This window comes from Scyliorhinus torazame, chromosome 15, assembly GCF_047496885.1.
Source record: "Scyliorhinus torazame isolate Kashiwa2021f chromosome 15, sScyTor2.1, whole genome shotgun sequence".
Taxonomy (NCBI): Eukaryota; Metazoa; Chordata; class Chondrichthyes; order Carcharhiniformes; family Scyliorhinidae; genus Scyliorhinus; species Scyliorhinus torazame.
In genome coordinates this window covers 150,768,596-150,795,104 of record NC_092721.1, presented here as the reverse complement: position 1 = coordinate 150,795,104, position 26,509 = coordinate 150,768,596, and the positions used below count along the sequence as shown (strand labels likewise).

Below are 26,509 nucleotides of genomic sequence, written 5' to 3'. Positions count from 1 at the left end.
TCATTGGCACTATTCAGTAAGTAAATCGTCAATGTCCAACAGACCTCAAACATATCCTCTAATTCTAGCCAGTTGTAAATCTTTTAGAACACATGCCGAGGATACCTTTTGCCTAACTACTTTCAGGCCTGGTAATTTGCTTACTTCAACAGAACTAGATGCTGAATCACAATATAGATTTCTATTTTGGCAACAAGATTTGAACGTTTTAGCTGAAATATTTAAAACAAAGATGAACAAAGAAAATCTAAGCCTTGGAGGTCTGCAGTCTGAATAAAGTTTGAGATCAACTGTTCCTATCTTTATGGATTTCACGCTAGCAATTGTTTATGTACTCCAGTAAAGCAAGTGTGATGCAGATTTGTTAATAGTTGCCCGTGATCGTTAAAGGTCTGTTTCTGTGATATGATCCATATATGCTCTTTTTTTAAAAAAACAGTCAGCACTATTAGTTTTCCGATTCTGTCTTCTCGGCTTGGGTCACTGTCTGTGCGAAGTCTGCACATTCTCCCAGTGTCGATGTGGGTTTCCCTGTTTCTGTGATATGATCTATAAATGCTCTTTTTAAAAAAACAGTCAGCACTATTAGTTTTCCGATTCTGTCTTCCCGGCTTGGGTCACTGTCTGTGCGGAGTCTGCACGTTCTCCCAGTGTCTATGTGGGTTTCCTCCGGGTGCTACAGTTTCCTCAAGATGTGCTGTTAGGTAATTTGGACATTCTGAGTTCCAGCTCAGTATACCCGAACAGGCGCTGGAATGTGGCAACTAGGGGATTTTCACAGTAACTTCATTGCAGTGTTAATGTCAGCCTACTTGTGACAATAATAAAGATTATACTATATTAACCAAGAGAAAGAAAATTAGTGCTCATAAATTGTACAGGGCAGTCCTGAAAGTTATTTTTTTAAATAAAAAATCATAATGTAGATTGGTTATATATCAGTTAAGATTACTCTTTCACCCACTGCATTACTAGAATCTATAATTTCCAACTTACCCAACACTGGTGCCTCTCAGTGGCAGGGACTAGGGTTCAATTCCAGCCTTGGGTGACTGTCGGTATGGAGTATGCACTTTCTCCCTGTGTCTGCGTGGGTTTCCTCCGGGTGTTCCAGTTTCCTCCCACAGTGCAAAGATGTGCCGCTTAGTGTCCAAAAGATGTTTGGGTTGGGTGGGGTTGTGGTGATGGGGCGGTGGGCCTATGTAGGGTGCTTTTTCAGAGGTTCGGTGCAGATTTAATGGTCCAAATAGACTCCTTCTGCACTGTAGGGATCCAATGAATTACTGCTGCACAAATTAGAAGCTGGTGAGATGAGATATTGTAGTATCTGAAGCACGAATAATGATGAAATTAACTAATTTAATTTTGATAACCCACCTGTAAGAATAATAATCTTTATTAATGTCACAAATAGGCTTACATTAACACTGTAATAAAGTTACTGTGAAAATTCCCTAGTCACCATACTATGGCGCCTGTTCGGTAAACTGAAGGAGAATTCAGAATGTCCAAATTACCTAATAGCACCTAACAAGTCTTTTGGGACTTGTGAGTGGAAACTGGAGCACCCGGAGGAAACCCACGCAGACACGGGGAGAACGTGCAGAATTCACACAGAGAGCCAAGCCAGGAATCAAGCCTGGGTCCCTGGTGCTGTGCTAACCACTGTGCTACCGTGCCGCGGTTATATTCATGTGATACCCAGTAACATTTCTGTTATTTTCCTGACACACTTCCCACCCCCTCAAAAAATGGCTCCTGCTGCAATCTTGAAATATTATCAATTCAAAAATAGGAACTTGTCTTTAAGGAATTCCTGGAAACAGCCCAGGGGCTGGTTTAGCACACTGGGCTAAATAGCTGGCTTTTAAAACAGACCAAGGCAGGCCAGCAGCACGGTTCCATTCCCGTACCAGCCTCCCTGAACAGGCGCTGGAATGTGGCGACTAGGGGCTTTTCACAGTAACTTCATTGAAGCCTACTTGTGACAATAAGCGATTTTCAATTTTCAATTTCAAGATATGAAAATGGAAGATACAATGGGTGGAATTTAATGGAAAAATTTCTGAGCTTATTTGTGCCTGGTTTTGCAGGGAATTTCCCGTTGGTTCTGCCATCGAGTCCCCCACCGCTATCAAAAGATACTTACGGTCACTTTTTTGGTTCCTGGGAAGTTTCTCATCAATTAGCCCACACTTAGAATTTTTTTCAGCACTGGGAGCTGAACTCAGATTAGGCTGCCATTTTGAAACGGTGCCCCTATCTCTAAGTGAGCTTGTGGGCCCCCCATCCTGACCCATGGGCGATGTCACCCCCCACACACAGGGGCACTCCCCGCCCCCACCAAGTGAGAACGCCCTGCTACAAGATCCCTGGATGCCCCTGCTCTTCAGACCCCCCCCCCCCCCCCCCCCCCCCCCCCCCTCCCACATACACACAAGACATAGAAGCAGAATTAGGCCACTCGGCCATTGAGCCTGCTCCGCCATTCAACCACGGCTGATATTTTTCTCATCCCCATTCTCCTGCCTTCTCCCCATAACCCCTGGTCCCACTATTAATCAAGATCCTATCCATTTTTGTCTTAAAGACACTCAAGTGATTTGGCCTCCACGGCCTTGTGCAGCAAAGAGTTCCACAGATTCACCACCCTCTGGCTGAAGAAATTCCTACTCATCTCTGTTTTAAAGGATTGTCCCATCTGAGGTTGTCCCTTTATGCTTCTGATTTTCTAAGCATGTCCCCATTTAGAAAACAGATGCCTCCATTTCTCCTTCTAAAATGCATAACCTCACACTTTTCCACAATTGTATTCCATCTGTCACTTCTTTGTCCACACTCCTGGCCTGTCCAAGTCATTCAGCAGCCCCCCCAACTTCCTTAATGCTACCTGTGCCTCTGCAAGGCCCCCCCGCCCCATCATCCCCCTAATTTGCCAGAGGGCCCTACCTACATGTCCTGCACCCCTCACACCCTTCAAACCCCCCTCCACCCACCTTTCAAGGACTTGCCCCCCTCCAGCCCTGACTCTTGGCAGTGCCACCCTGGCATCCTTGCATTACCACTCTGGAGGTGCTCCTGCTAGCTTGGCAGTGCCACCAAGGCACCATGACAGTGACAGGGTCGCAGTGCCAAGGTGCTCAGATGCCAGGGGGTCACCCTGCATTATCCCTGACCACCCCAGGGCCTCCGATGGCCCGGACGACCACATGGGTGCCACTCCGCCTGGTCCACATTTGTGTGGACCAATACTGAATGGCACCCTGCTGCAGCCTTGCTGGGGAGGCCAGTAACTCCAAGGAGGCCAGTAGATCTCAGATGAGCTTGCCTAAGTAGGTTAAACCCTACTGCCATTTGGTCACGCCCCTTTGGATGGGCTTCCAATTCCGACGCCTTGCGGAACTTGGGTATATCCTGAAAGCCGTAAAGGCTGTTGGGAAGTCCGCGGGAGGTCTCTGCCAGCATCTACCAACCGCACCTCACTCTTGCTTGAGCACAACGCGGCCAATACCATTCATTCTTATTTTTAGAAGAATGAATGGTATTTCAATAATCTATTATTGAAATGTTGATGATCTTGGGGATTGTTATGTTTTCAGATTTCTAATATATCCTGACTTGATGGAATGCATAACATTCCAGCCTAGATATTGCAGTTGTAATGACAGTATAATTGTCAGCATTTTTCATTACTCCACTGATACTGAGAGAAACCTTCAAAGTCTGCACATGCACAGAATATCGCTGAATTTCTGAAATTACTGCTGGTGATTCTATGCTACTCCAGGGTGTGTGCTCTGTTCAGGTGTTCCAGAGTGCAATTCCCAAGCAGTGAATTGGCGAAAACCTCCTCTTTTATGCTGTTAGTGATTGGGTCATTATGACTCACTGTTCAGCTATCCAGTCAGTCCCATTCCCCCAACTCTATACCTGTGGCCCGACAAACTTATTTCCTCCAACGCCCATCCAATTTCCTTTTGAAATCACAATCGTCGCCACTGTCCTCTTGGCGGGGAGTTCCAGGTCATTATCACTTGCTGTTATGACAGGTGGCACGGTGCCACAGCAGTCGCACTGCCCCTCACGGCGCTAGGACCCGGGTTCGATCCCGGCCCCCTGTCTATGTGGAGTTTGCACATTCTCCCTGTGTCTGCGTGGATTTCATCCCCACAACCCAAAGATGTGCAGGTTAGGTGGATTGGCCATGCTAAATTGCCATTTAATTGGGGAAAAAAAAATAATTGGGCACTCTGAATTTATTTATTTTTTTAAAAATCATTTGCTGTTCAGATCGCCCTGCATCCATTGCCCCAAAATGTGGGACCTATCAGAGATGAAGAGGGGAACTTTGTGTGTAGATGCAGTGGCTGTGGGGTTTTAAATGAATATTTTGCCTTTGTGTTTACAAAGGAAATGGATGGTGTAGATTTCGTAGTTCAGGAGGAACATTGTGAGACTGGATGGGATAATCATAAAGAGAGAGGAAGTACTTGAAGGATTAAATCCTTGAAAGTTGAAAATTCGCCAGGGCCAGATGGATTGTTTCCGAGGCTACTGAAGGAGATTAGGGAGGAGATAGCACATGCTCGGAGGATGTTTTTCCAATCCTCACTAGACATAGGGGAGGTATTGGAGGCCTGGAGAAATGCAAGCATAGTTCCATTATTTAAAAAGGGATCAAAGGAAATGCTGAATAATTATAGGCCAATTAGTCTTAAATCGGTGATGGACAAATTAGTAACATCAATCCCGAGAGATAGGATTAACTGTCACACAGAAAGGCATGGACTAGTCATGGATAGGCAGCATGGATTTGTTAAAGGAATGTCTTGCCTCACAAATTTGATCTATTTCTTGGAGGAAGTGACAAGAAGGGTTGATGAAGGTAGTGCAGTGAATGTGGTATTCATGGACTTTAGCCAGGTGTTTGACAAAGTCTCACATGGCAGATTGGTCAGGAAAGTGAAAGTCCATGGGATACGAGGCAATGTGGCAAACTGGATAAAAAGTTGACTTAGTAACAGGAAACAAAGGGTAATGCTCGAAAGCTGCCCTTGCAATTGGAAAATAGTTTCAAATGGTGTTCCACATGGCTTGGTGTTGGGATCCTTCCTGTTTGCGTTATATATTAATGATTTGGACGTGAATGCAGGGAGCATGATTGGGAAATTTTCAGAGGGCACAAAGATCGGCCGAGTGGTGGACAGTGTACAGGATAGCTATAACCTTCAAAACGATATAGATGGATTGGTGGAGTGGACCATAAAGTGGCAGATGGAATTTAATACAGAGAAGTGGGAGGTCATGCATTTGGGGTGGGGAGAAAGGGTCGAACAGTTGTAGAGAGTACACAATAAATGGGGAAAATACTAAGCGAGGTAGATGAAGTAAGAGATCTTGGTGTACATATACACAGGTCCCTAAAGGCAGCAGTTCAAGTAGACAAGGTTGTTAAGAAAGCATATGGAATGCTCTCCTTCATTGGCAGAGGTATAGAATATAAAAGTAAGGGTATAATGTTAGAATTGTATGAATCACTGGTGAGGCCATAACAAAAATGGTGTGTGCAGTTCTGGTCACCGCATTACAGGAAGGATGGATGTTATTGCTCTGGAGAGAGTGCAGAGAAGGTTTACAAAAATGTTGCCAGGGCTATAAAAGTGTGGCTACGAGGAAAGATTGGATAGCTTGGGCTAATTTTCCTTGTAACAAAGAAGGCTGAGAGGTAACTTAATTGGGGTGTACAAAATTATGAGGGGAAGAGTTAGGGTGGACAGGATAAAACTGTTTCCCTTCGGAGAAAATTCTAGAACCAGGGGACATAGATTCAAGACAAGTGGCAGAAGGTGTAGAGGGGACATGAGTAAAAGCTTTTTATCTGCACCTTCAGTGCTCTAAGCCACTGGGCTATGGGCCAGGTGCAGGAAGGTGGGATTAAAAAGGCACCTGGCTGTCCTAGAGCTGACAGGGACAAGATGGGCCGAATGGCTTCCTTCTGTGATGTAACTTTTCTATGATACTAAAACCTCACATTTGTATACCCTGGATCTTGAACCATCTGCAAATGGGAATAGCCGCCCTTATCCTAATCTGTCATAATCTTGTACCTCAATGAAATTATCCCTTAATCACCTTAGCCTCATGGAAAACAATCCCAGCTTCTCTATCCTAACCTTGTAGCTAATATCCCTCATCATGGGGCAGCACGGTAGCACAGTGGTTACCACAATTGCTTCACAGCTCCAGGGTTCCAGGTTTGATTCCCGGCATGGGTCACTGACTGTGTGAAATCTGCACGTTATCCCCGTGTGTGCATGGGTTTCCTCCGGGTGCTCTGATTTCCTCCCACAGTCCAAAGATGTGTACATTAGGTGGATTGGCCATGCTAAATTGCCCTTAGTGTCCAAAAATGTTAAGTGAGGTTGCTGGGTTATGGGAATGGGGTGGAGGTGTGGGCTTAAGTGGGGTGCTCTTTCCAAGGGCTGGTGCAGACGAGATGGGCCGAATGGCCTCCTTCTGCACTGTAAATTCTATGATTCTTCTCTGTGAACCCTGGTACAATTGTGGTGAATCTCCTCTACACCTCTTACGGACTTTCATATCCTTTCTAAAGGTGTGGCAATCAGAACTGGACACAATAGTGATAGCATCACCAAAGTTTCATAAAGGTTCTGCATAACTCCCTGCTTTTGTATTCAATTCCTCTATTTATGAAGCCTAAGACCCCATATGATTTGCTAATTGCTCTCTCAATATATCCTGGCAACTTCAAAAAAGTTTATACACCTGAATCCCTCGGTTTCTCTGTCTAGAACTGTGTCATTAAGTCTATACTGTCTCTCCCTATCGGTTTTGCCAAATGCATCACTTTACACTTCTCTGTATTCCATCCACTACTTGTTTGCCCATTCTGCTAGCCTATGTCAGGTTGTTGTCGATTTGTATCATTCACACTAAGTTTGGTATCATGAGTAAAATTTGGCTATTCTTCAAAACATTTTCTTAGCCCCTTTCATGTCTTTCTCCTCTTCTCTTGTGCTTTCCTACATCATCCTTCTTTTCTTCTTCCCCAATTCTCTCTCCACTTTATCTGCATCTATATCCCAGTTCTGCTCTAGTTGGGGTTAGCACACTGATGTCACTGGCTGTAGTACAAAACAGCACATTACAGATATTCTCTCGAGTTCAGTGTCCAATGTCTTACTAATAATAAACTAATTCTGGATTAACTGAAAAATATACTTCAAAATTTACACTGCTTAGTTAAAAATTATGATTCAAAATTAGTCATCCTCTAATTAAAAATCTTGGATTTTCTGGTCCCAATTTTGGAATACTGGTCCTTCTTGTACAATACATATAATGGGAAATCAATTTCCAATCATGCCAATATTTTATAACAAGAAAGCTTTATATAAACATGGCACCATCATGGTTTCAGTGGCTTCAGCTTCCAGCAAAGCGAGAGCGTGGACTACTATTTTCTTAGTACTATCAGGTACCTCTCATTTCTTTCACCCAATTTGTTCTTTTTCCAGTTCTGCCAAACACCACACTAGAATCATAGTATTTACAGTGCAGAAGGAGGCCATTTTGCCCATCGAGTCTGCACCGGTCCTTGGAAAGGGCACCCTACCTAAGCCCACACCCCCACCCTATCCCCATAACCCAGCAACGCTACCCAACTTTTTTAGACACTAAGGGCAATTTAGCATGGCCAATCCACCTAACCTCCACATCTTTGGACTGTGGGAGGAAACCCACGCAGACACGGGGAGAACGTGCAGACTCCGCACCAAGCCAGGAATTGAACTTGGGACCCTGGAGCTTTGAAGTGACTGTGCTAACCACTGTGCTACCATGCCCCCACCGCAAGAGGTCAAGAGTTTTCCAATGCTGCAAAATATCAGCATTATCATCCAGTGTTGCTAAACTCCAAGACTCCATGCTTGTCAATGCTTCCAAGGTCAAAACAATATTCAGGGAGAAATAAAAATCTAGGGCCAGCTCCAGTGCAATGAAGTTGCATGACTGCCCTCATCACCAAGCATCACTTCCAGTCACTAGACAGTAATATTAAATATCAAGTATCTGACTCAGTCTGGTATAGCTCGAATACCATACCATCTATTCGGAATTATGAAACGTGTAAAGGGCAAAACACACTGGCACAACTCATTGATGGTTTCTACAGAATAACGGACAGCGGTGGCATTTTGAATTTGAACCGCCCCCCAAAAAAACCAGTAGTCGCAAAAATACGGCATGATGGTGCAGTGGTTAGCACTGCTGCCTCACGACGCCGAGGACCAGAGTTCAATCCTGGCCCTGGGTCACTGAACATGCGGAGTTTGCACATTCTCCCCGTGTCTGTGTTGGTCTCACCCCCACAACCCCAAACGATGTCCAGGGTAGGTGGATTGGCCACATTAAATTGCCCCTTAATTGGGAAAAAAAAAAGCACTGGGTACTCTAAATTTTTTAAAAATCCCAGAATACCACTTAATACAAATGTAATAACTTCTAGTTACTGTAAATAGGGGCCCTCGGCATAAACATCTTTTGACCCTCTGTTAGTATCACATAGTGGATCTGCCAGTAAAACAAAATTCTCCATCAGACTGTGATACAAATCACTTTCTTTTTTAGTCGCCTTCCATCTCATGAGATGATGCTTTGCACTGCGGCGGTCAACTCTGTAATAAACATTACCTGATGGGGTCAGGAGTCCCACTTTGTCTCTGCTGCAGAGGAAAACAGTGGGTTGAGAAGGTGCAGGATTCGCTGGGTCCTTTTCTCTGCCAGCTGAGTTTTTAAATTCTCCTTGCCTCTGCCATTGTCACGCCGAAGAGTCAGTCTTCAGAGGTCATGGCCATCAGCAGCTGTCTCCCGGTTATGGTATCAGTATCTGCCGTCTTTCATATCTCACTTGCAGGTGTCCAATACTGGAGGTATGGGCACCCAGCAGGTAGTTACCTACTGATCGTTCACTGTCTGGAAGGTCGTTGGATGGATGCCAGCTCTCTACCCAATGAACATGACTGGGCAAGTGCAGATGTTGTTTGCTTGCACTAAGTGTATGGCTGTTGGAATTAGCACACTCCAGGACCTCAAGAGTTGTTGTCTTGTTCTGCCAAGAGATATCGAGGATAAGTCCATATCCGCGATTGCAAAAGAACTAGCATGTGTTGTTTGGGTCTCACTACTACAGCGGAGCATGCTGAGGATTCGGGCATTGTGAACTCGCAGTCTGGTGTTTTCAGGCAGGTTGTTGTTTTATGCTCTTACTCAGTTTGGACATAACAGATGCAGCTTTTGAATAAGAGTGTCTTGATTTCAGCATCAGTTGACAGATTGCTGGCGATTGTGACGCTATCAACAATCTCCAACATCACATTGTCAATGGATATGACTTTAGTCTTCCTGATGCTAATAGTCAAACCAAACTCTTATTGACATGAAAAAGAGTCTGTCCATTTGCTGCTGAAGGTGTTCCTGGTATGGAATGCCAGAGTGACATAATCAGCATAGCATATCTCTTTGACAAGGACTTTCCGCCAGTTCTGGTATGTAAGTAGTCACCCTCTGCAGGTGAACTGAAGGCACATGACAGCCTAAAGGAGAAGAATTTGCCAAGTGAATTGGTGTCAGAATGCAATCCTGTTTGACTCCACCATGGATCTCAAAAGGTTCCAATGTTGCCCTGTCACAGCTGACCTAACGGATCATGTTCAGAGATCATTGAATACCTACAGTGCAGAAAGAGGCTATTCGGCCCATCGAGTCTGCACCGACTCTCTGAAAGAGCACTTTACCTAGGCCCACACCCCCGCCCCATCTCCGTAACCCACATAACACTAAGAGGTAATTTAGCATGGCCAATCCACCTAACCTACACATCTTTGGACTGTAGGAGGAAACCAGGTCACCTCGAGGAAACCCATGTAGACACGAGGGGAATGTACAAACTTCACACAGGTCACCCATGGTCAGAATTGAACACTAACACTGAGCCAACATGCAGCCCCAATGTTTTCATAGAAAGATTGCATTGAGCAGCTTTGAATGGGTAGCCAATTCTCTCTAGCAGCTTAAACAGACCGCCTGTGCTCAGGTAGTGCCTTGGTGAGAAATATATTGCCTCCTATGCCGGTGAGATTTTTCTTGCAGCTACCACTGAAATGGTCATGTCAACTATGGATCTTCTAGTTTTGAAACAACTCCTGGATTCACGATAGATGCATTTAGACAAGATCTACAGTCTGACAAAGGAAACATAGGCAAACACTGTTCTCAACAGGGTGATACCTTGACACTGCATATTTGTCCTTGTACAGGGTCGCAACCTTTTCATCAAGCATTTCCTCGGGCTGATCACCCTTCTTCCAGCAGAAGCAGAGACGTTCATGCAGATGCTACAGGAGTGCCAATTTTTCATGCTTGATGAGTCCAGATTGCATAGTATTGGCATCTGGAGCTTTGCGTGAATCAATAGCTTTGCTAGGTTCCTCATTCATGGGTCAATTTCCTGCTCTTCCAACCGGGACAGGCAGGCTTTCTATGGTATCTCGAGCTTTCTTAATTGCAACCCAAGTTGTGTTCTACTCATCTCTCCAAATGTTTATTGCAGTTGGCGATGACCTCCCCAATCTTTGTTTTAAATGGACTCGTCCACATGCAAATGCAGCAAGACCTGGATAATATCCAGACTTGGGCTGACAAGTGACAAGGAACATTCGTGCCACACAATGGCCATCTCCAGTAAGAGAGAACCAAATAGCGGCCCTTAGCATTACAATCACTGAATCCCCCATTATCAACATCCTGTGGGGTTACCATTGACCACAAACTCATCTAGCCATATAATTACTGTGGCTACAAGAGCAGATCAGAGGCTAGGAATCCTGTGGCAAATATCTCATTCCCTGACTCCCCAAAGCCTGTCCACCACCTGCAAGGCACAAGTCAAGAGTTTGATGAAATACTGTCCACTTGCCTGGGTGAGTGCAGCTCCAACAACACTCAAGAGGTTCAACACCACCCAGGACAAAGAAGCCCGCTTGATTGGCACTCTTTCCACAAGCATTCGCTTCCTCCACCACTGACGCACAGTAGCAGCAGTGTGTACCATCTACCAAGGCTCCTTTCGGCAGCACCTTCCAAACCCACGACTACTATCATCTCCAAGTGCAAGGGTAGCACATACATGGGAACACCACCACCTGAAGGTTCCCCTCCAAGTCATTCATCATCCTGAGTTGGAGATATATTTCCGTTCCTTCACTGTCGCTGGGTCAAAATCCTGGAACTCCCTCCCTAATAGCACAGTAGGTGCGCCTACACGACATGGACTGCAGTGGTTCAAGAAGGCAGCTCATCACCATCTTCTCATGGGCAATTAGGGATGGGCAACAAATACTGGCCGAGCGAGCGAAGCCCTCATTCCCGAAAAAATGAATTTTAAAAAATAACTGAAAGACCTGTTTCCTTTTTGATCCCATCGTACATGCCAGTAGTTTTTCCTGTATTGAAAGACATCTGGATATCCTGCCAAAGTTTCAACCAGTAGTAATTGATACACCCGCCTAGCATTCTGTTGAACTTTAATTCGAGCAGCTCTTAGTGCATTTGGAGTCTTATCACTTTGCTACTTCTTGTAATTAATAAGAGTGGATAGCTCGGATTCATTGACAGGTTCCATCACAGCGATGTTAACCTCGAATCAGTCAGCATTTTGCCACTCTTGCTTCCCACATGTTCAGAATGTGATATTGTAAATGGTAGTCTTGAAGTGAAGTCTGAAAATTAGATGCAGATTAGCACACAAAATGTGGGAAAGCATGTGATCTCTTTTCTCCCACATATTAGATGCATCACATCGATGTGTTGGACGCAACCTCTTTATCATGGTCACAATAGAAGGTATTCTTTGAAATAAAGGTCAAAGCACTTACTTATATTTTTATCCAATATTTAGATGTGGAGATTGTTGCCCTCGACAAGGAGAGGGTGGGTCTTTTTCTTGAATCACTCTGTAATGGTTTAATATAATTGAGTAGCTTGTTAGGTAACTTCAGAGGGCAGTTATGAGTCAACCATGTTGGTGTGGCTAGATTGAATAAAGAGGACAGGTGTCTTTCCCAAAAGAACATTACTAAACCAGTATTTAATTTACAACAATTCAACAGCTCCATGGTCAATTTCAGTGGTGGAAATTTTATTTTAAAAATCTCAAAATTTAAAAACTATATTAAAGCTGCAAGATGGGATTTGAACTCATATTTTCTGAATTATTTAAATACAGCAAGTACTCATCTATTGTACCCATGGCTTGCTGGAAAATGAACTTTAACTGGCACCTAACCATGCATCACATGTGGGCAACTGATAAATCAGTATGTCCAAAAATGAAAACTAAGTACGACCACCCTAATTTTAATGAAATCAAACAGAAATTAAAATATGAAATTCACCAAATACTTTTTATAAGAGTGTATACATTGGATAGTAGTCGGCTGTTTTGTCCCTTGAGCCTGTTCTACAAGTCAGTGACATAATGGCTGCTCAAGAGATTGAATTCCACGTGCCTTATTAAAAAATTAATCTAAGCATCAATTGCTATTTGCAAAAAAAGTTACAAATTTCTATCCTTTGCATGCACAAGTGTTTCTTAATTTCATTCCTGAAATTTCTGACTCTAATTTTAGACTTTTCCCCCAGTCCTACTCTCGACTAGTGGTAATAGTTTCCCTCTATCTACCCTCTCTAATCCCATCAATGTTTTGAACACTGACCAAATCACCCCATAGCCTTCTAAATTCCAGAAAATACTACCCTTGTTAGTACAATTTTTCCTTGTAACTTGGAGTCTAGATATCATTAGGCCAATCGATACTCCCGACGGTGTGATGGCTAGAACTACTCACAGTCATACTCCAGGTGTGGTCTAACCAGGGCTCTGTGCAAGTGAAACATCATTTTTTATACCTTACTTTCTAGTGTTCGAGATAAGGCAGCCAGCATTCCATTAGCCTTTTTGGTTATTTTATGCATCTGTTCATGACATTATAATGATCTATGTACCTGGACCCCCAGGTTTCCTTCAACCGCAACGGTTTCTAGGTTTTTACTGTCTTTTTTAAATTAAAGTACCAAATTAATTTTTTGCCAATTAAGGGGCAATTTAGCGTGACCAAGCCACCTACCCTGCACATCTTTGGCTTGTGGGGGTGAGACCCACGCAAACACGGGGAGAATGTACAAACTCCACACAGACAGTGATCCGGGGCTGGGATCGAACCCGGGTTCTCGGCGCCGTGAGGCAGCAGTGATTTTTTTTTTTTAATTTAGAGTACCCAATTCATTTTTTCCAAGGGGCAATTTAGCCTGGCCAATCCACCTAGCCTGCACATCTTTTGATTGTGGGGCGAAACCCACGCAAACACAGGGAGAATGTGCAAACTCCACATGGACTGTGACCCAGAGCCGGGGTCGAACCTGGCACCTCGGCGCCGTGAGTGAGGCAGCAGTGTTAACCCTGCGCCACTGTGCTGCCCAGTTTTCACTGTTTTAAAAGTAACCTTTTCTATCATTTTTAGGTCCAAATTAAATTACCTCAAATTTCCACAAAATAGAATTAATTTGCCAGTTTTGCTTAATGAGTTAGTTTGAACACTTTGCAATTTTATGCACAACCTGCTCCATCAGATCTTTGTCTAGACCAGTGGTGGGCAACATAGACTAGTGAGTGGGCCGCATGAGTAGTCCTTCTTCATCTCAGTGGGCTGCAAGACTGAAATTAGGCTTGATCACTAATCATGACCCCATGATTGAGATTAAAAACATTTAATACACACCGAATAATTCGTAACAAGTTATAGAAAACGCTAAATCATTTATATTAATTGAGCTATCATCAGTAAAAATAAACACTTTGGACACGGAAAGAGCACACGGCTCTCACAGTGAATGCAGTGTGCAATCAGCCTGCCCTTGCTTTAAGTGCGTATCACTTCAGTCATACCCGTACGAAAACCGAAATCAGATGAATGTGTTAATCCTGCATGTGGGCAAAGGTCATCAAAATGCCTCGTGATGGGCCGCTTGTGGTCCCCGCACCGCAGGTTGCCCACCACTGGTTTAGACCATTTAGATTATTTAGGACTGAGATGAGGAGAAATTTCTTCGAAGCGTTGTAATCCTTGGCATTTTCTGCCCCAGAGGGTTGTGGATGCTTCATTGTTGAATATATTTCAGGCAAAGATGGATAGATCTTTGGTCTTCTTCAGCCAATATATTGAATTTGGGGGGGCACAAATGAGTGTTTGGTCTACTACTGCTCCTATTTCTTATGTTACATTTTTATTTACTTTTTAGAAGTTTTTTTTCTTTTCCTGCACACTAACTTGCATAAATATTAAAACACTGGACAAAAATGTTGAAATACTTCTGCTTTAAGCTTACACAAACCCCAAGTAATGAAAAATGAAATTAAATGAAAATTGCTTATTGTCACAAGTAGGCTTCAAATGAAGTTACTGTGAAAAGCCCCTAGTCGCCACATTCCGGCGCCTGTTCGGGGAGGCTGGTATGGGAATTGAACCGTGCTGCTGGCCTGCCTTGGTCTGCTTTCAAAGCCAGCTCTTTAGCTCTGTGCTAAACCAACCCCATAAATAATCTTTTATTGTCACAAGTAGGCTTACAATAACACTGCAATGAAGTTACTGTGAAAAGCCACGTTCCGGCACCTGTTCGGTACACAGAGGGAGAATTCAGAATTCTTAGCTGGTATGGGAACTGAACCTGCATCACAGACCAGCTGTCTAGCCCACTGAGCAGCTCAATGGAGATGAACAGCATTACTTCTCGCTCTCTCTCTGCACTGCCATCAAATTCCCCACTTCTGCATTTTCTGTGCAACCATTTGAGTGTTTAAGATAACACAATTCCTTTATGCACCAAACAAGACAAAAACATAATTAATACTACCTTGTCTGACTCCTTCAATTTATTTATCTCTTAATTGTTGGCAGTTATACTGCTGATGGGAGAACATTAGTAAGCAACCCAAGTGAAATTCTTAAATCAACATTAAGGTGTTTACTCTCCATCATAACTGCTGTTGATGTGAATTTTAAAAAGCCTTTTAATTGCTCAGATAATAACTTACAAATGTCCTCCAGCCTACAACAGTTGGTTGTTGTTAGAGGAATTAAGACAGTCTCTTTGGATTTCCTGTTTTGAACTTAGAACTATTAAAAAAATCAAAAGAAATGTCATCTCTTTGTTTCCTTCTGGTTTACACCAACTACAATATGACTTTTCAAAATATAATTTTTAACGAATCCTAAAAAATAGATCTTCAACTTGTTTGGATGGAAAAGTGTAGACAGCCCCGTGAATTATTGAGAAATAAATCTATGTTGGTCATGAGGAAATGGAGATAATGCAGGCTTTTGAGTGCACGGTATAGGCCCCAACTGCACCCCATTCCAAGGAAACAGATATAGTTAATGAAATTACAGCTCATGTTTTACATATTTCCATGTATATATGTATAAAAATCACCTTATGGCCCAGGATGTACAGGGTGTGTGACATGACCTGTTGCTTACTGTGATATTGCCCATCTCACAAATGTTGGATGTGTTTTGGCTCCAGCAGTGCATCATGGTTAGTCAATGCCTGCATATAATCGAGCTAACACTATAGATTAACTGGACATAATCACACTGCTGTTTATGGGACCTCACAGTTAAAATATAGTCAGTACTGTGCTAGTGGCTACAGTGTAAAGGCAACATAAAGGGCGTTCGAGGTTTGGAACTCTCTTCCACAAACATCAATTGATGCTAGATCAGTTGTTGAATTTAAATCTGAGATAGATCATTTTTTGTAAAGCAAAGGTATGACAGAATTTGGGCCAAAATCAGGTACATGGAATTAGGCCACAGATCAGCTATGATCTGGCAGAGCAGGCTCAAGGGGCTGAATGGCCTACTCCTGTTCCTCTAAGCTCTCAACTCTCAAACATTTATTCATCCCATCGTGGAGCACGCAAGCTGTTTGCGCCTTAAATGTCGAGGAATATAAACAAGATTTGAAGAAATTTTAAGGAATGCTGCACAAATCAGTATGAAAAATCACTGGTGTCATATCCTTGATCAAAGATTTGGATCTGGAATCACTACAACAAAATATGGGGCCAGATGGCCTACTCCTAGTTCTAAAAGGAGCAAAGAAAGTAGAGTGACCATGTTCTACAAAATATAGGGCGCACTAGTAGGAATTCATAGAATCATAGAATTTACAGTGCAGTAGGAGGCCATTAGGCCCATCTTGTCTGCTCCAGCCCTTGTAAAGAGCACCCTACTTAAGGCCACACCTCCAACCCATCCCCAGTAACCCCACCTACCTATTTTGGACACCAAGGGCAATTTATCATGGCCAATGCACCTAACCTGCACATCTTTGGACTGTGGGAGCAAACTGGAGCACCCGGAGGAAACCCACGCAGACAAAGGGAGAACGTGCAGACTCCACACAGACAATGACCCAAGCCAGGAATTGAAACTGGGACCCTGGAGCTGTGAAGCAACTGTGCTAACCATTTTCCAGCATGCTCCCCCTTGAATTAACAGAAACAAATACCTGGTGCTCACTCGCAATGACTAACATTCAGGGCATCCACACAAACTTACAAAGACCATTTATTTCCAAGACAGTGTATCAAAGATCTTTCTCCCCAAGGATAATCCCAGAGAGGAACAAGCTGCCAATGGAAATTGGCACAACCTCATCACTTGAAATATTCTGGACCCAGCCTCAGATTATTTATTCATCACTTTTTCATTATCATGGCTACCATATCAGGTCACATCTGGTTCACCTGGTGCTAATCATCTAAAGGTTGGCCGAATACAGATAGTTTGTGATGGACGGCACAATCAAAACAGAAAATTAATGGGAGCATTTCCAAAGAATATAATTATGCTAACTGTGATGACATTTCATATTTTTATTCCATTTTCAAAATAATATGAGCAGTGCAGTAACTGAAATATCATGAATAATACAGCACTGTACATATGCAATGTGAGGCTGGCTAGGTGATGTCACGGTGTAACGTGCCAGACTTCTGAACCCTCACCCATCCCCTGCCCTAATCACAACTCTCCGGCATTCAGCCTGACAGCAAATTGACTTGGGGCATGATACGTTCCAGATTTGAGAGGTGGGCATCACCGCAGAAAGAAACACGTCGTCACACCAACCCCTCCAAGCCTACATACACGCGTCAAGCGTGAGGAGGCCCCTGTCAGAGGCAATCCCGAACAGGTAACACGAAAAGCTTAAACATCGCGTGTGTTTTAAATTGGTTGCCAAGACACAGCGGACAGGTCCAGCAGGCCCTGCCCCGCCGATCACACCTTTAACATGGTCTCAGTGTGAAGGGCTTGAGGTTGTTTCACCGTGTTTACCTCTCGAGCTCGCCATCTTTCTCCATGATAACCCCACGCGCCTCTAACGCAGGTTCAACCTCGCGAGCTGTTCGGTTAACTTTTCAAAGCAGAACCTCAATGCGAGCGCTTTCCTGGCCCGGAACAAGCCGGCGCGCGAGGACCGCGGAAGACCAGCTTCTCCCCGCCCCTTTCACACAGATGGCCCATTTCATCCGCCTGATCGCGGAGCGGCCAACAAATAAAACAGTCTGCGGAAAGAGCTGGCTGAAACATGAAACGTTGTGTAAACCGGAGGCAAATAACTAGCACGTTCTCAAATAAATATCTTTTTTCTCCTTCTGTCTCTGCCCACGATTCACGCAGGCGACGTTCAAAGACAGAAAGGTTTCCTCAGACCGGCTGCATTCTAACTTGCTGGCCGAAGAGGGGGCGGGATCTCTGACATCCTGATATCCTATTGGTTCCTCTGTCATTCTACGTCACCCAGGGGCTGGATCAGCGAGGTATCTCGAATTGCAATTGGATAGTTGCCCTGTCAATGCGAAGTGGAACCCCACCCCCCTAAACCAAGCAAGTTAGTTTGACCGGTGATTTTTGTGCAAGTCTTAAACACCGAGACCAAGTTCTCCACGATAAATGCCGTTCAGTCCTCTTGAAACATTCAGTTACTTGCACCATTCCTTGCGATAATATGCCGTCATACGATTAGTGGATGCGATTCGCGCCGATGGAAGGTAAAGTAAATGTTAAAGAAACGACTATTTGATCTTTATGTCGCTGCTAATGGTATCTTGACGAGAAGAACCTTGGAGGGAGACAGAGAAAGCCGGGGGACTCTGTTCCCATCTCTCCAGATCCATTCAGCCTTTTTAATGTGAAATCGTCGCCCTCGGAGGAATGTTTTTTCCCCTGCCAGAGCACCGCTGGTGTGTGTCAGAATCTCTCCGAGCGCACGGCTGATGTGACAGTTATTCGGGCAGCCACTGGAATGAAGAGATGTGAACAGAGCCGCTTCTTGGATTGGGCGCGGAGGCTGCTTTGATGTTTGACTTCGTGCGCCTGCACATCCCGCCGTGCTTTCAGGAGCGTGATGCTCTCCAAATGGGATTTTTGATGTGTGCGTGTGGATAGTATAAAACTTGCCACCTCTGAGAGCACTAACAAACGTAGGTGTATAATTTCTCCCCAGCCCCCACCTGATTTCGAGCACCCGCAGTATTTTGCTTTTGTATAGGTGTAGAATGCGTTGATTTATTAAGGAATTAATTTCCATTTTCGACTGCTTATTGATGTCTTTCTTGTTCGTTGTATCTTTCTCGCCAATCTGTTAATTTGCTCAGTTGTTCAGGTAATTTTGGTGTCCAGGTGACAAACATAGACCCAAGTATTTTTGACCGTGCACATGTCTAAAGTGGAATCTTTTAGTTCAGCAAATGTTCTTGCGTTTTGCAAGCATGACTTGTGAAATTAATTTGCGGTTTGCCTATTTGTTAAATTGATTTGTGATGTGCACACTTGGAATGTGTTTAACTACATTTAAATTAATAGGGGTGGCTCAAATCAGCATGTTTTTTATTTTGTTGCAAATACGTTCGAATTGAAGGGGCTGTTTATTGATTTTTAAATATATGCCGTATTGCCGAGGAGCAGCTCAAATCATATTGCTTTACATTTTTGAATTTGAACAAAAGTAAGGTGTATTTTATTGCATACATGTAACTATTAATTAAATTCTGGGTTGAGTTTTGGAAATGTATTATTTAGCATTGCGTAATATCTGACTGCCTGAGCAATTTTAAATGATTTGACTTCGGTTTCTGATAATTCGAAATGTTTACGCAACGGGGACTTTATTGGATGCTAAGTTAATTTATGTATACTTTTCAGTACTTCTAATTGATTTGTTCAGCCGTAATAACAATATATCAGTGAATCTCCGTGTATGCCATATCGTGATTTACTAATTTGGCAATCCGGATCTTGCTACTTTTATTTCTCAATTAGTAAAATATCATTGCTGGATAGGCTGGGGCGAGATATTTTGCAGTGTGTCACATTAGTTACATTTACGTTTGCACGTTTAGGATTTAAATTCCTTGGCCCACAAAGTTGCTGGAAGTGCGAGCCGACAATGACAACAGGGTGACTGGTACCTTGCTGAACACTAGGGCGTCTCCCGAACTAACGGGATTAAATGACCGAAGAAATTAATATGATGTCTTCTGGTTCCCATAAATTAGAAATAATTGCACTTTAGACTCAATACTGGAGCTTCATCCAAAATAGTTCTTTGAGCCCTCCATGTGGTTAGTGGACTGTTAGGTTGGTTGTTACTCGGCCCATGACAGTGAATGTAGCACCCCAGGGTATATATTCACATAACAATTAGTGCTTGGCTCCTTACGAATTATATAACATCCCTCTTTTTGTAAAGTCTCTATTTCCGTATAACTATATCAAACATTAACTTGTTCTATATTAGCTAAACTAAATAAACTGAGTCCCTTATGTCTTTTATAGCTTGTTTTCTTTTCTCAGAAAACAAACATTCAAGGTATCACTTGGGTGGTAGAATGTTGTGCCTCCATCTTGTAGATTTGGCATTTATCAGTTGGCACAGGCAATGTTTTGCATGTTGCTCCTGATGATGTTGTTGAAGTGTCACTTGCTGGTGATGTTTGTTGATGTTGCACTGCTTGTTGGTGATGCTGTTGACTTCACTGGTTAGTGATGTTGTTGATGATCTCTTCTGCTTCTCCAGTTATGATGCAGGTAAATATGGACTCTGTTCCTTCTCATTTGTTTTCTGGTTTCAGACTGCAATGTATAGAGGAGTCTCTGCTTCACCAACAACTTTTGCTAGGTTCCAGGTTTTCATGATAAATCCTGTACATGTACAGTTTGTCCTTGCAACAACTTGGGCAGGGATTAGTGTTGACCTCCTTCTACTTGTGCATCAGTGGTGTTGTCTTAAGTCCTCCACTTAATGATTTGGAGGAAAATGTAACTGGTCTGATTAGTAAGTTTGCAGACGACACAAAGGTTGGTGGAATTGCGGATAGCGATGAGGACTGTCGGAGGATACAGCAGGATTTAGATTGTCTGGAGACTTGGGCGGAGAGATGGCAGATGGAGTTTAATCCGGACAAATGTGAGGTAATGCATTTTGGAAGGTCTAATGCAGGTAGGGAATATACAGTGAATGGTAGAACCCTCAAGAGTATTGAAAGTCAAAGAGATCTAGGAGTACAGGTCCACAGGTCATTGAAAGGGGCAACACAGGTGGAGAAGGTAGTCAAGAAGGCATACGGCATGCTTGCCTTCATTGGCCAGGGCATTGAGTATAAGAATTGGCAAGTCATGTTGCAGCTGTATAGAACCTTAGTTAGGCCACACTTGGAGTATAGTGTTCAATTCTGGTCGCCACACTACCAGAAGGATGTGGAGGCTTTAGAGAGGGTGCAGAAGAGATTTACCAGAATGTTGCCTGGTATGGAGGGCATTAGCTATGAGGAGCGGTTGAATAAACTCGGTTTGTTCTCACTGGAACGAAGGAGGTTGAGGGGAGACCTGATAGAGGTATACAAAATTATGAGGGGCATAGACAGAGTGGACAGTCAGAGGCTTTTCCCCTCAATTACTAGGGGGCATAGGTTTAAGGTGAGAGGGGCAAGATTTAGAGTCGATGTACGAGGCAAGTTTTTTACGCAGAGGGTAGTGGGTGCCTGGAACTCGCTACCGGAGGAGGTGGTGGAAGCAGAGACGATAGTGACATTTAAGGGGCATCTTGACAAATACATGAATAGGATGGGAATAGAGGGATACGGACCCAGGAAGTGTAGAAGATTGTAGTTTAGTCGGGCAGCATGGTCGGCACAGGCCTGGAGGGCCGAAGGGCCTGTTCCTGTGCTGTACATTTCTTTGTTCTTTTGTTTGTTTACTTGGGAGGACTTGCCTTGCTTGGCAGAGTTGTTTCATATTTTCTTCCGTTCAACAGCTCTGTTAATGATTTGGCGTCAGCCTTGAGAGTTGTAGATCAGAATGACAATAAGGTACAGTTTGGGTCTTCCTTTGTCGTTCAGCACTTTGTGAAGGCTTTCTTTACCGTCTGGATATTTCTGTAAACGAGTGATCCGTTGACGGATGGGTTGATGAGGTAATGATGGTTGAACCCACACGTAGTAGTATATTTCTTAAATTTTCTGGAGATGATATGGACTCCATTTTCACATTTTTTCAGGAATCCTTTCTTAATGAACAGAACTTGTACAGTTGAGGTGACCTTTTGGATAGAGAACCGTGAATAGACTGCAAACTATATGATACCATTCTTGGTTGTTAGCATGTGAATAAATTGGCTCCCACAGTGTGTCATGGTCTGGTCTTTAGTAGCTATCTGTAGCTAAGATGTCCACTGCGTGTATTTTTATATTTTTAGCATATGTTGCATGTAGGCACCATTCTAGATACCTATCTAGTACACAGTTGATCTGGCTCTGAACTTGCACTTTTCATTCCCATGTGGCCTTCTTGTATATAATGAGGGGCATAGATAATGTCAACATCTTTCCCCAAAGGTAGAGGAGTTAAGAACTAGAGGGCATAGGTTTAAGGGGAGAGATACAAAAGAGACCAGAGAGGAAATTTCTTCACACCGAGGGTGGTGAGCATCTGGAACGAGCTGCTGGAGGTGGGTGCACTTTTTTCCTTTAAAAAAACAGTTACATGGGCAAGGGGGTATAGAGGGATATGGGCCAAATGCAGGCAAGTGGGACTAGCTTAGTGATAGAAACTGGGTGTCATGGACAAGCTAGGCTAAAGGGCCTGTTTCCATGCTGTAAACCTCTAATGACATCTATGACATCTATCATCTTTGATCCAGTGCTGTCGTATTGCTGACTTTGCTATAGCTTATCAGACCATCCCCCAATTACTTACTGAGAGAGCATCTGCAACACTTTGTCTTTGTCGACTTCATCCCTAATTTGACTCTGTTTCTGTGGTCCAGGCGATGGATCTTTATACCTAGATCTTTTATCTCATGTTTCTCCTGTGTTGATGATGGAGATTGAACATCTGCAAGCAGCAGTTTCTCTTTCGAGCTTGCATTTCAGCATTAAATTGTAGCTCTGAAACCTCAAATAACCTCTACAGTCTTGCTGGGGCTCTGTGCAGATTTACTTGTCGATCTGATCCAGTGGATGATCAATCTACAATATGAACTTTTTCCCCTAGAGATATGTATGGAACTTCTCCAACAAGAGATACTCCAACAAGAATGATAGAATCAGCAGAGTTCTGACCCAAGTTGGTTACGCAAAATATGCCTGTCTTGAACAGGGAGTTTATAACCATCGGATGATTAGAGGAGATTTGATGGGAAAACCTTCCTGGGAGTAACAGCAAGATCCAAGAAATCTGAATCCTTATACAAACCCTCAAAGCATTACTCTGACTAAGCAGTGAATCTTCCAATTTTTGTTAAGTACCTATCTGACCTGTGTTTGGGGTGCAAGTCAAATAGATGTGGAAAGAAAGTGGAGTTAATATGTTGTCATTAATGTTACTGATCATTTGTAGTTATTAAACTTCTTTGATTTTGTTGAGTGAAATTCTTTTATTTAAACCATGAACCTTGTGGCTTTATTCTTTAGTATATACCTGGATTCTTAAAAAAAAAAATCAAAAACACATTATGATCTCGACCAAGATCATGACACTGTATTCATTTATACAAGATATTCCTTGCTTCTGAATGAAGAGTACTTTTCAAAGGGTATATGTATTACCTTCAACCCTCCATGTTTTCTCCTTTTATCTCCTCATAGTTCACTGAAGTAGCTGCAGCTCTTTACAACTGCTAAACCCCACAATAGCAGGACCATCTGTTTCAGTGACATAGAAAGTTTGTAAACATGTTTTCCTTTGTGTCTTCCTCTGATTTGGATTTTCCTAGCTGGCAAAACTCTATTCTCCCGTATGCCATGAGCATGATGTTGCTTCATTTCAAAGCACCTTTTCCATGGGTAACCATTTTCTTTCAAGCTTTCAGGAAAGATCTTCTGGTATCGTCTGAGTGAAATGGTGTTACTTTGTGCTCCAGTATCAAGTTTCAGCTTCAGATTTATGGTTGTGGGCTTCTGTAGTACCCTCTTCCTGATCAGAATGATTGTGAGATTTTTTTTTCCTCTCTCTGGGAACTGTCACACCCAGCCATTTCAGCAGTTCATATGCTTATTGTGTCCTCAAACTCATTGTCATTGTGCAGGGTGTAGATATTTTGATTCTTTTTACTTTTCATTCATGTCGTTGTTCTGTCTTTGATAACTCATCTATCATATTCTTTCTTTGTTCTGCAAATCTTTTCCCAGTGATTAGGCTTTCACAGCTCTGCACTTTGATCCATATGCGAGACATTTCCTTCTGCCTGTGAACTCGGTGTACATCTTTCTCTCTGTCTGGTGTGCATTCTTTTGCCTCTATATCACATGTTTGTCAGTTTAATTATATTATTGTTAAATAATAAAGATTATTTGTGTTTAAAATTTACAATCCCGTTGACTGCAGTTTATTGGGCTCGGTCAAGGTCCTCAGCCATTTTTAAATAACATCTAATTTTGCTTGTGTTGTGAGTCCGGGTCAAGTGGGAATGATATAACAATGGAAGGACTGAACACTGGGACAATGAGTTTCAAGGACTTTAAAAACAATAGCGAATGGACTGAGAGTTAATTAAAATGTAAAACTGGTTCATAAGAGGGGGAAAGAAAATAGGATTTGTGGTGATATGCATGAGTAGATCAATGTATATAGTTATCTATCAATGTACATAGTTATCGGTAAACCTCCGACCAGCAGGTGGCGATATAGATCCACCATTGAGAGATTCGGCAGTTGGTAGTGAGTCGTGCTAGAGGACAGTCGCATTAGAAGTAGCTCCAGGAGAATTCATTGAATTCATTTATTAGTCACTGTTTGTATTATAGTTCGTTAGTTATCTTTCCACATGTTACTCTTGTAAATAAATTATCTTACTAGTCAAAGAACTAGATGTTCTGAGTGCATATGTACTACGGCCAGAACATAATAGGATTAAAAGACAAAAGAAAAATATATCATAAGCTTAATACTTTAACAACCTGCGAAAACAATTTACTACCTGAAGTTATGAGACTTCACACTTTTAATTGTTCACTTTATGGGCAAAGGAATATCAATCAACTTCATTAACAATTATTAAGTCATTGAAATGGTAATTATTAATTACTTTCTATGCTGAGTTTAATGTGCAAATGCATCTACTTGATGAAAATCGTGAATGTTCTGCTACCTCACGGCTCGAGGACCCGGGTTCGATCCCGGCCCCGGGCCACTGTCCGTGTGGAGTTTGCACATTCTCCCCGTGTCTGCGTGGGTATCACCCCCACAATTCAAAAAGATGTGCATGCTAAACTGTAATTCTTTTTTTAAAGAAAATCGTGAAGGTTTAGTGTGAGATGTTTTTGTGAAGCTTATTGTGAAGCAGTGCAAATCAGCCAGTAATTTGTGGCAATTCACAACTCAATGGGGCATTTATTTCTTGCTATAAATCCCTGGCTAAACTGCAGTTTGTAGTCCGTATTCTGGCAGAAAATAATTGATCCAGGATCTCAATACATGTATTCACGCAGCCTATGATACTGTTTGTTTTTTTGGTTAAAATGGTAAAGCATGTGGTGAGTGTTGGTTACTGAATAGTGGTGGATTGTTTAGTATTCATCTTTTACCTGTTGTAAGTGTGTTATGTCGTTACCTACTTTCTGTCACTAAGTCATGCCTGTGGCTAGTTAGCAATTCGTATGGAGAACTGATGACAGCTTATTAGCATTGAAAAGCCATAAACCATCCTGAGACATTACAATGTGGATTTATTATCAATGGTTCCAGACAAAACTGTACGTTAAACCATTGTCTTTCATTGTCCAATATTCTTCTTCATCAAGCTCCTGATCAAATTTAATTTGTAAAATTCCTAGAACCCCATTTAATTAAAATGATTTTTATTTTTTATTTTGTAGTTCTTCAGAACAGCAAAACATTCTGGAATTCTATGCAAGAAAAGTTCTTTTCTTTTTTAAGACACTAACATAGAGGATGTTGTTTATTTTGATAATGGGACAATGGGAAGGTTGAGGCTTTGCAAATTTTTTTCATGCTTTATATCCATATGGATATATATAATGTTACATTTTATTCTTTATATAATTTGGTTATTTATCAAATACTACTCCTTTCAGATAGTTGGAGCTCTGTAATTGCCTATCTGTGTAAGGCAGGACAATTGTTTCTTTTCCTGAAGTGTTGCAGCTTTTGACTTAAAGAGAATTTATTTTCTCATACTTCCCTGGCGTAGGCAAGCATTAGGTGGAGCAGGTGATCTTCAGCAATTTTTTGTGACAAGGTATTCGGCACAATCATTTTCCTGGTATCTTTTCTTCTATCTGTTGGCAGAAGAAAATCCAGAAATTAGGAGTATATTCATTATTCACAGGGATCCATTTAATTTGTCAATCATCACTGGTTTAGCATAGTTTATGACTACAAAACCATTTATATAATATAAACCATTGTCTGGGAGATTTTTCAAAGCTGTAGTATAATTTTGAGTTAAGAACTGTCAAATAGCGGGACCATTATATCATTTCACTTTGGCCAACCTTCATACCTTGTGCCTTAAACGTGAAGGCAAATACAAGTTTCAGACCTCAATTTCTCACCCTGAACATGCTAGAATTTCATATGCAATTTATGATCACTTTTACCTAAAAAAATCCTTTATTGTAAGTTAATTAATTAATCTAGTTTCATTACATATTACCAGGTCTAAAATAGCCCGTTCCCTTGTTAGTTAGAGATGGTATTGTTCTAAGAAGCTGTAGCAACCTAAATTGGCCAACTCCTAATTTAAAATGGCGAACGGCAAAGGCTGATGGGAAATTCAGCCAACACAGACAGAAACCAGCAGGTGCAGGTTTGCTGTGTATTTAACTCTGCAAAAGGCCAGACCG

General features: G+C 42.4%; 2 protein-coding genes across 7 annotated transcripts in view; one reads left to right on the top strand and one right to left on the bottom strand.

Moving 5' to 3' along the window:
• LOC140391899 (uncharacterized) overlaps positions 1-17,812 on the bottom strand; it is a 74,087-nt gene extending 56,275 nt beyond the window's left edge. The window contains exon 1 of one of the 4 annotated variants that reach the window (XM_072476933.1): positions 17,481-17,812. Coding sequence is in view for 3 of the 4 variants with exons in the window: in XM_072476936.1 (XP_072333037.1) it covers positions 17,481-17,506 (26 nt within the window). In the remaining variant the exon portion in view is untranslated. The remainder of the gene's footprint in view (positions 1-17,480) is intronic. The other 3 variants (XM_072476934.1, XM_072476935.1, XM_072476936.1) reach the window with 3 other exon arrangements.
• Positions 17,813-18,054: 242 nt separating this feature from the next.
• lnx2a (ligand of numb-protein X 2a) overlaps positions 18,055-26,509 on the top strand; it is a 275,515-nt gene continuing 267,060 nt past the window's right edge. For all 3 annotated transcript variants that reach the window (XR_011935204.1, XM_072476930.1, XM_072476929.1), the window contains exon 1: positions 18,055-18,196. The gene's annotated coding sequence lies outside the window, so the exon portion shown is untranslated. The remainder of the gene's footprint in view (positions 18,197-26,509) is intronic.